The 9,451-nt window shown below is 56.4% G+C and overlaps 2 protein-coding genes across 6 annotated transcripts; one reads left to right on the forward strand and one right to left on the reverse strand.

Moving 5' to 3' along the window:
* Positions 1-737: 737 nt before the first annotated feature.
* IER2 (immediate early response 2) lies at positions 738-3,752 on the reverse strand. The gene is made up of 2 exons (XM_039882776.1): positions 2,675-3,752; positions 738-2,636 (listed from the first exon to the last, which is right to left on the reverse strand). The coding sequence occupies exon 2, from the start codon at positions 2,574-2,576 to the stop codon at positions 1,689-1,691; it is 888 nt and encodes a 295-aa protein (XP_039738710.1). The 5' UTR covers positions 2,577-2,636; positions 2,675-3,752; the 3' UTR covers positions 738-1,688.
* Positions 3,753-3,852: 100 nt separating this feature from the next.
* On the forward strand, positions 3,853-8,136 carry STX10 (syntaxin 10). 5 transcript variants are annotated; one of them, XM_039882772.1, is made up of 10 exons: positions 3,853-4,038; positions 4,558-4,633; positions 4,826-4,884; positions 5,651-5,832; positions 5,986-6,059; positions 6,144-6,206; positions 7,168-7,275; positions 7,367-7,473; positions 7,565-7,659; positions 7,743-8,136. In XM_039882772.1, the coding sequence occupies exons 1-10, from the start codon at positions 3,923-3,925 to the stop codon at positions 7,817-7,819; spliced, it is 957 nt and encodes a 318-aa protein (XP_039738706.1). In that variant the 5' UTR covers positions 3,853-3,922; the 3' UTR covers positions 7,820-8,136. The 5 variants fall into 5 exon arrangements, with proteins under 5 accessions (XP_039738706.1, XP_039738707.1, XP_039738705.1 ...); XM_039882773.1 differs by having other exon boundaries at positions 3,854-4,038; positions 5,651-5,820; positions 5,965-6,059; positions 7,367-7,469; XM_039882771.1 differs by having other exon boundaries at positions 3,857-4,038; positions 5,651-5,820; positions 5,965-6,059.
* Positions 8,137-9,451: the final 1,315 nt, after the last annotated feature.

A 9,451-nucleotide genomic window follows, 5' to 3' on the forward strand; every position in this document is an offset into this window, starting at 1 on the left:
CCCGCCGCCCTCACTCCCCGCACCTGCGGCTTCTTTGTCCTCCCAACCACCCTTCTCCTTGGCCAGTGCTGGGTAAATTATGAGGAATTTTTCCCCTTGGGGTGGCAAACCTAGAGCTGGGGTGGGGCTAAAGCAAATAGCAAGGGCTCCCACGGCCATTTCTAAACCTACAGCCTCCTCGTGGGGAAGCTGTTTAGAGGCCCATTCCACGGATGAGGAAACCGAGGTTGGTTGCTTATCTCTCTGCCTGAGCCACACAATTACACGTCAGAGATCGGAACAGGGCAGAAAGATCGCTCCAAAGCTCACGTGCTCAGCTCCCCCGGGGGCCGTGGAACCCCAGCCAGAGATGGTTCAATTGGTCAAGTGCAATGGGGGAGAGACTTGCCATCGTTCAAGTCTCCCAAGGAGGCGTGGTTCCCCAACTACATTTGGGGAACTGTCCTCAGCAGTAGACGCCAAACGTCTGAACTCGGAAAACCCTCTTCTCCTGCCGGACTTGTTGGGGGAACTTCTAAGGGATCCCCAAATGGGGGGGGCTCAATAAGGAGTCGGAGCGCCGGGTCACCCAACACAGAAGCGATTGAGCTGAGAAAAGGGGATCCAGCCCCCTCCCGCCCACTCTGCCCACGTGGGAACCGGTCAGACTGGTTTCTGGGGCCCTTGAAAGCTGCCACCAGAGCCTGACCCCTTAACCCTGCCCCTCCCCCACCAAGGAAGAATACTAGACAGCAGACTTCTTATTCAAATGGTCTTTATTTTCCTTATCTGGCGTCTCTAGCAAAAGGCCAGATTGACAGAGTTAAACAATCCACCAGAGTAAATAGACTCTCAGAACGCCCTGGCCAGAATCTCCCTCTCCCTCTCCCTAAACTAGCGCAGTCCACCAGCAACTCGTCCAATCTTGGCCTTACAGCTCTCTGAACACCTCCTTTCCACCATTTTTGTGATTCAAACAAAGATCTCCTGGCTTGTATCTGAGGGAGAGTCACGCTAGAAATAGTGAACATATCCCCACCTCGAACACACCAAATGAAAACAATTTCAACCTGAAATCAGATCAGCTTCCTCCACCCAAAGGCGTAGGGGCGCAGCACACGGGGGCGAAGTGACTCAAGCCTCCCTCCTCCCATTCCCCACGGCGATCCACACCCCAGGCCCTCCTCCCAGGCCCCACGCCCACGTAAGGCAACAGGAAGCTCCCCACGTCTGTCCCATGACGCAATGATGACCGCTTGCATAAGTGTGTCACTGGAGGGGGGAAGAAGAGTGCCTGGAATGCTCGGAGTTGGGAATGCGAACATTAACTACTGAAAAACCTTGAAAGGGCAGCACAGCCCCCAGTAAAAAATAAAGTCCGACCCTGAGGAGTTTCAAGAACCAAGCCTCCCTCTCCCAGTCCCAGGAGACGGAAAGGCCACGTCCCCGTCGGTTAAGACAGCACCTGTGGGCACGGCAGGTCTCGGCGGAAGGCGCCCGCGCCCCCGGCTCCTTGACGCCGCCACTGCACACGGGCGGCGACAGCTCCCCGGGGGCAGAGTCCGTCTTCGGGCCTCTCAGCAGCCCGGGCGGCAGCTCCTCTCCGGTTTCCGCGGGCGATACCGCCGGGTGGACTGACCTCGGGTCTGCGTACTCCAGCCAACGGTTCGGCCAGCGCTCTGGGCTCCAGCAGCGCCGCTCGGGGGCCCTCAGAAAGCCACCACGGCCCGCACGAGAACGTTTAACATGCTGTCCGCCGGGCGGCACACGGGCTTTGCCTCGCACGCCGGTGGCGGCACTGTAGGGGGGCTGGCGGGGCTGCAGTTTAGGAGGCCGGAGAATCGCCTCTGTAGGACGCGCGCCAGGTTTGGGAAGGCGCCCTCCGCTTGCGCGGGAGAGGGCTGCAGGCGATCGGGGACCTCCGAAGACGCCCCTTCTCCCGCCTGCTCCTCTTCTAGACGGGCTTTCTTGCTCGGAACCAGTCCGGCGTCCCCGCAGTCGCTCAGGCTGCTGCTCCGCCGCTTGCGGCTGACTCTGGCCGGGCGCGGGGCACAGCGAGCAGGGATTTCCTCGGCTCTTGGCGCCTCCTGCGTGTCCATGGGCTCCGGGCAGAGCTGCTCACCGCCGGAGGTCGCTGACTCGGCTGCGGTTTGTGCTCCCCGCGGCGGGTGCAGGCGCGGGTCAGAGCAGCGAGTGGGCGGTGAGGGCACCTCGGGCTGCTCGTGAGCTTCCACTTTTGCTGAAAGGTACAGTTCCCGGGCGCTGCGCATGACCAGCGACAATTGCAGACTCCGGTGTAGCCGAAGGCCCCCGCGCTGCATGCGCGAATGGTACATCTTCCACACTGATAGGGTCATGATGCGTTGCGCCTCCTTCTGCACTTCCATGGCGACTCGACGGCGAGGGCGGTGGGGATTCCCCGTCTGGGCAGGACGGGCAGCAGGTGCACTCCGGACAACGAGCTCACTCACGCCTCTCTCTACGAATGACCTACGCCGTAACCCTGCTAGGACGCTATGCTCAGGCGTCCGCCACCCGGGCTCTTTTGTATCCGGAGTAACGTCACGGAGACGCCCCGCCCAATCAGAGCGTCGCATCCGGGCTTTCCACGGCGCCTAGGCCAAAGAAGCCTTAAAGCGACAGGGTGAAATTGACCCAGTGGAGAAAAGGGACGTGAACCTTAAAGAGCGTTCCCCAGTCCACGCTGAGATCTTAGGGTGGTCTCCTTTCTCGGCCCCACCCCCCAATGGCCCCACGCGCAGGCCCAGGGGAGGAGGGCCGCGGATGAGACTAGGGGCCCACCCACGGGCTAGATAGAGTTCGCAAGCCCCAGCAGGTCGTAGGCGGCTAATTTCGCACCCAGAAAGACCCGGGTTCGAACCAGTACATCCCCCGTGGGCACAGTTTCTGGCGGCTCATTAGTATTTTTTTAAAATTAACAACTATCTTAACACTTGTTAAGAGGTTACTACGTGCCAGGGTACTGTTAAAGGCTTTCCTTTTATAAATCTCATTGATCCCTCACCTCCACTCCGCGGAGTGTACTGTTATACCTGATTTCTTCATGTGGGGAAACCGAGGCAGATTCGTCCAGTATTTGCTAGAGGAATAAATGAGCCATTGCAGTGAAAAAGGGTCACTGGGGCCTCCTCTCTAGCTTACACCAGCCCTCCTCACTCCCCTATACGGTAAGGAGGCGGGCAGCGCTGGCTGGCTCCAGGGCAGAGCTACAAGTGGCGGATGTCTGTAGACAGGAGCACAGCCCGGGCTGCCGTCTCTACTCTCCGCACTGAGCATCCTCCCAGTTTACTTCAGTACAAGCTCCTCAGCTTGGCACTTGCGAGGCAGAAAACCCGACCGCAGGACAGTCCGGGTGGACGCACGGCTGCCGCGCCCGGAAACACGCGGGCGCGCTCCGCCTCTGCACCCCGAGAGGGACGGTTGGGGTAGGAGCTGGAAACTGAGCAACGCAAAGAGCAGATAGAAAAATTGGACCCACCCCCCGTTACACGCTATTGCTCCCAGAAAACCTATTTCCAGTACCCCCCAAAAAAGATGCAAAATTGAATGGCTCCATTCATTCGCGGCGCGGGCCCTTTGAGGGAAGGCTCCGCCCACAGAACTGGCTCGCGGAGCCTTCCCGCCACTGGGTCTGCGCAACACCTAGCACTAAATTTGGATGTAATGACGTCGAGCAGGCGCAGGAGCCGCTTCCGGCTTCCCATATAAGGACGGAGTTGGGATCTCCATACAGGGTAGTAGCAGGCTTTTTCCGGTCAGGCAGGGGTGGGGCCTTGGCCCCCCCAAGACCTGCCCCCTTCCCTCTCCCTCTTCCGGCTGCTTGGGCTGGCCAGAGCCCCCGGCTTCCGGACCGGCGACCAGCTGGGTAGGCGGGTAGAGAGAGGAAGGTTTCGCTTCCTTCCTGGGAGGCCAAGAGAGCGTGATGCCCCTCCGGGAATGCCCCCACCCGCCGGCTGGTCGGGGCGACCTCGGGGCCCTCACTAACGCCACGTCCAAGAGACCTTACACAAAGACCTCGCCAGCACTAGGGGCGACTCGGTGAGGACCCCCTTCATCCCTGTCTCCTCACTGTTATTTCTCCCTACAAAGTCCCCTCAGATATTCCTGCTCCTCCCAAAATTAATCCTCTCATGCACCCTTGGCGGACGCTCAGGTCCTACCCGCCCTCACATGGGAACTTAACAGTTGTTCCCCCCTGAAAGACCTCTCCAAAAACTGTCCCCATTCACCAATTCTTTCTGTCACGTACTGTGGCGAATGCTGAGAACAACCCCATCCCCCTCCCGCACCATGGAGACTCCACGATGACACCCCCTGCCCAGGTGCCATCTCTGAGACCCCACACAGCGACTATGACACATACAAGGGCAACCCTCCGGTGACTTCTTCAGGCATCTCGCCCACCCTCCAGAGGGAGTTTAGGACCTCACTCAGGCAATAGCCTCACTCCCTGCACCGCGCCCCCAAAAAGTGCTTTCCTGAAGACTAAAAATAGAACGCCCCTGTATGACAGACCCTATGAGCTCTTCTCCCAAACATTTCTGGTCTCTCCCCCAGACGGAGAGGACTCCACCGGAGACGCTCCTCTGAGCCACCACCATACCTCCTTCCGCGGTCCCCCGGCTCGGACCCAGTAAGACCCCACCCCCGAGAAGCATCTTCAAGGCCCCCACTACCGGTCACCCTGCTCCAGGGAGGCCTCGAGGCGCCCCTCCTCCGCGAGGAAAAAGAGGAGGGGAGAGTCCACAGAATGCCCGCGCCTCACCCCGCCCTGCGGGAAAATAGAGACGACCACCTCTTCCCCGACCCCTTTCCAAACCTGCAGCTCCCGACCCGACCCTGGATTAGGCGATCTCCCAGGACAGGATTCGGGTGCAAACTCAGGTAGTCGGTTGAGAGGATCTACAGATCGAACGAGCCCCTTCCCCAGCCACAATCTCATTTGATTTCAGGGAGACTATTACATTTACATTGCCCAGAAGGGAAACCGAGGTTGCGCAGCAACAATCCGAGAGGCTGGGTCTCGAACCCACAGATTGCGAGCTCCCACGCGAACTAGAAAGCTGCCAGACAGAACTAGGGCATTGCGGAGGGAAGCAAAGTGTGCAGAAGCGCAGGGGCGGGGCGTGAGCACAGGAAGCGGTCTCTGCCCACAACCAAGATGGCCGCAGAGAGGGCGGAAGTTCCGCACTTCCGGCCTCTGAGGCTTCTCTTTCTCCCCTGGCTGTCTGGCTCTCCATGGTGGCACGGGTCACGTGACGGGGGCGGGGTTGGCGGCGCGTTCTTCCCCGCCCGGAGGGAACCAGCTAGCAGGCCGAGAGGGGAGGGGGCACGGCCTCCGGCGGGGCGGGGGCTGACATGTCTCTCGAAGACCCGTTTTTTGTAGTCCGAGGGTGAGTGACAGCGATGGGGGAGACCAGAGGGTGCTCGGGCCCCTGCCAGCCCTTGCCTGGGTACGGGCCGCAGCGTGTTAGGCGGTCTGGGCTCTGCCGTCGGGGTGCGCGCGGGTCGGGATCGCCGGGTGGTCGAGTGCGAGGGGTACGCAGGGAGATGTAGGAGGTCTCTACCCCCACACTCGTTTTGGGGTGCGGCGGCGGCGGACGGGAGGCCCGCCTTCTCCCAGTTGCGCCCGCTGTGTCCCTGCCTGCAGCGAGGTGCAGAAGGCAGTGAACACTGCCCGCGGGCTGTACCAGCGCTGGTGTGAGCTCCTGCAGGAGGGCGCCTCAGTCGGACGCGAGGAGCTGGACTGGACGACCAATGAGCTGCGGAATGGCCTGCGCAGCATCGAGTGGGACCTTGAGGACCTGGAGGAGACCATCGATATCCTGGAGGGTTGGAGGGCGGCCTAGGAGAGCCCATTGCGGTGGCAGGGGGAGCTGGGAGGCTGAACACCAGGGAGGGGTTGAAGGCTTTGAGGCAGAGGAGGGGGTTGTGTCTGGCCTTGACTCTTGACTCGCGGCCTACGCATTGTGGAATCTAATCCAGGCAAGTTCAAGCTCCCAGCTGGGGACCTGCAGGAGAGAAAAGTGTTCGTGGAGCGGATGCGGGAGGCAGTCCAGGTGAGAGGAGGTTCCAATGGGGGGAAGGGGGGAAGGTGGGGAGTTGAGGGTGTCTTTACTCTCTGATGTTGTCCTCACCCCCAGGAAATGAAGGACCATATGGTCAGCCCAGCAGCTATAGCCTTCATGGAGAGAAATAATAGAGAGGTAAGACATCCTGAGCCAACATCTTCACTTGATCTTTCAGGGTGACCCTCTCCTTTGAAAGCAAGCCTCACTTTTGTGGGTGCGTTTGCCTGTTTTTTGGAAATGTGTGTACATCTGTCCCTTCTGTGTCAAAGCTCATCTTTTCTGTGTTCTGTCTACCTTCCTGCTTTCTGGGTGTGAACACCTGAGCCCTCATTGTGTATATATTCCCTTCTGCCTTCTCCTGGGGGAATTCTATACTGATTTCCCTGGGGTGGGTGGATAATGTCTGTATATTTATCCCCTTTCTTTGCTCTGTGTGTTACTGTTTCCAGCAAAAGTGCCTGTCTGTTTTCTCTGCGTGTATGCACTTGACCCATCTGAGTGTGTGAACTTGGCTTCTGAGTGTATCCATCCTGTCTGCCTCGTACATGCACACCGTTTCCCTCTGTATGTGTGCTTACCTGTGTGTGTGCCTGCTCATGACTTTTGTGGGCACACTGTTGCCTGTCTGTAAACCCTTCCCCTCTGTGTCGTATGTCCATCCTTTGAGTGTTGTGAAACCACCGGCCTCTCCCCATCCTGTCATAAGCCCGCATGGGGTCTAGGAGGGTGCAGGGGCTGAGTCCTGTAGCAGTACTGCCTTCCAGGTATGCCACCTTGGGGATTAAAGTCCAAGTTCTTAAATATACCTGTTTACATAGTAACAAGTATTCTCCATGGATTAATTCATTGTCTCATGCCAGTCTCAGGTGTTATAAATCTCCCCATTTTACAGATGAGGAAACCGTTGCGTAGGGAGGTCAAGTGATGTGGCCTTAGGGGTCACCTTGCTAGTAAGTAGTGGGTCTGGGGAGTCCAGGCCTTTCCACTTCAGAGACACCTTTACTGACTAACCACTATCTAGATTTGTCACAAACCTGTGTCTGGCTCTGTGGTGCATGGGCGTCCCTGCCTGAGCCTGTGGTCTCTGCCTCCCCAGATGCTGACGGGTAAGCCAGCTGCCCAGAAGACATCCAGCGACCTGCTGGATGCCAGCGTGGTTTCGGCCACCTCTCGCTACATTGAAGAACAGCAGGCCACACAGCAGGTTTGTGTGGGTGGTCAGGGGCTGTGGGCTAAAGAAGCCTGTGGACGGCTGGATTCCCTGCCGACAGCAATTCCCTGCCTCCAATCTGTAGCTGATCATGGACCAACAAGATCAACAGCTGGAAATGGTGTCTGGGAGCATCCGGGTTTTGAAACACATGTCTGGCCGCGTTGGGGAGGAGCTGGATGAGCAGGGCATGTGAGGCTGGGACCCCTGGGGTGGGCTGGGAGCCCGAGGTTGAGTGCACAGGGGGACCCTTTGGGGATTGATGCCATCCTGGTCTTGGCAGCATGCTGGATGCCTTTGCTCATGAGATGGACCATACTCAGTCTCGGATGGATGGTGTCCTCAGGAAGATGGCCAAAGTATCCCACATGACGAGTGGTGAGTCCCCTGGGAGAGGAAATTTGGGTGGTGGGTGGTGCCGCTGCCTCCTCCCCCATGACTTCTGACCCTCTCACCCCTAGACCGCCGACAGTGGTGTGCCATTGTGGTGCTGCTGGCAGTGCTTCTTCTGGTTCTCATCCTGCTCTTCTCTCTCTGACCCTGGCCCTCCCGGGGTGGGGGGGTGCTGATCCCTCAAGCTGGGGGAGCTGGTAGGGCCCCGCTCCCTGGGAGGAGGGGCTCATACCTGGGGAGTGTTTCTAAGGCATTCATCCAGAGCCAGGGGGACCCTCAGGGCCCCGGGCCAGAGCCTCTGCCACTGGTCTTGTTTCAAGTGCACTTAGGGGGTAGTGGAGGTAGGGGGACCTCAGACACACCCTACCCTATTTCTATTTCCGGTGCCCCAAAGCCATTTATTCGCTCCTGTGCCTTCTATATATGCCAACTTGGAAATAAAATCCCAGTCTTTTTTATACATATTTGTATCATGCGGTGTGTTGACTTGAAATTTTTGGGTGCCCTTGAGTGAGAACTCTAATTCCAAGACCCGTTTGCAGGGACTATGGCCCAGTTGTGTGTTTGTACACGTGTGTGCATGTTAGAGATTTTAGTGGTCAATACTGGGTGCAGAAAAGACGATTGTTTTTTTCCTTGGTTTTCCTGATGAATTTCATTACCATTGAAAATTCCAAACCCTGATACTTTCTTGAGCTTTTGAAGTTCAGCCTAATAATCATTGTCTCCTGTTCTCTGCCCAAGGTAGGTAAATGCTAGTCATGGGGCTGAGCGGTCACTTCTGAGGGGCCTCTGAGTAACACTGGGCTCCACTGCACACCTGGTCACTTATTCCCTTTGTGATGCATCACTCTTAACAAGCAGCATTTGTAAACTTAAGAGGCTTTGCCATAAGAGCCTTCCTGAGTACCAAACGATTCCTGTAAGCTGGGTAAACTTGTGCCCTGAACCTTGCATATCATATGTTTTTGTCCCACACATTAGGTATTAGGCATGGGAACCACACATCTCACTCACTCATGTACATGTAGCCATTTGTGTTACTGCCTGCAGTGATTTGTGAAAATCTTAAAAGAGCCAAATATGCAGATTCCTTTTTTTTTTTTTAATGTGAAACCACTAGCTATGGTGCTGGGTTCTCTTGACCTGTTCTATGCTTACATAGTTCTAAGTTTTCCGAGGTTAAAGAATGAGCTTCTGGGAGTTGATGGGGCAGTCACCTCTGGATTTTTTTGGCAATGCTGTTGGCCCTCAAAACCCCTACTTTCTAGCCCCCAAAGTTGGACTTCAGGACTCCAAAGAGGCTGCTGGTCTTATCAAAACATACCAGAGTTGGCCTGTACATTGCAGTACAGTTGACCGTCGAACAACACGTTTGAATTGTGCACGTCCATTTATATGGGAATTTTTTTCAATACTGTCAATCTTTCTCTTAAAACTTTAACATTCTTTTCTCTAGTTAAAGAATACAACATATGGTACACATAACATACAAAACATGTTCATCAACTTTCAGTAAGGCTTCCAGTCAACAGTAGGCTATTTTAGTAGTTTTTGAGTTGAAAGTTATATGCGGATTTTCAAGTACTCAGGTAACCTGTGTTGTTCAAAGGTCAGCCGTATCAGTCATCCCTGTGGACATCTGGAGCTCCACTAAGTCATTATGGGGTGGAAAGACCTGGTCCAGGTTAGAGATATACCTCCTAGCCTACCTCCCAGCAAAGATCTTTTGTTGACTGGATGGGATCCCTCAGATAGGTAAATAACCTTCCCATGC

The sequence above is a fragment of the Pteropus medius genome, unplaced genomic scaffold (genome assembly GCF_902729225.1).
Source record: "Pteropus medius unplaced genomic scaffold, Ma_sr-lr_union100, whole genome shotgun sequence".
NCBI lineage: Eukaryota > Metazoa > Chordata > Mammalia > Chiroptera > Pteropodidae > Pteropus > Pteropus medius.

What these genes read in the sequence shown, in the direction of transcription:
- IER2 (XM_039882776.1), bottom strand. Translation starts at nt 2,576, where the DNA reads ATGCGACGCTCTGATTGGGCGGGGCGTCTCCGTGACGTTACTCCGGAT.
- STX10 (XM_039882771.1), top strand. Translation starts at nt 3,923, where the DNA reads ATGCCCCTCCGGGAATGCCCCCACCCGCCGGCTGGTCGGGGCGACCTC. An exon ending in CCAGCACTAGGGGCGACTCG is followed by an intron (nt 4,039 to 4,557) that starts GTGAGGACCCCC and finishes TCTCTCCCCCAG; the next exon opens with ACGGAGAGGACTCCACCGGA. An exon ending in GAGCTGGATGAGCAGGGCAT is followed by an intron (nt 7,474 to 7,564) that starts GTGAGGCTGGGA and finishes TGGTCTTGGCAG; the next exon opens with CATGCTGGATGCCTTTGCTC.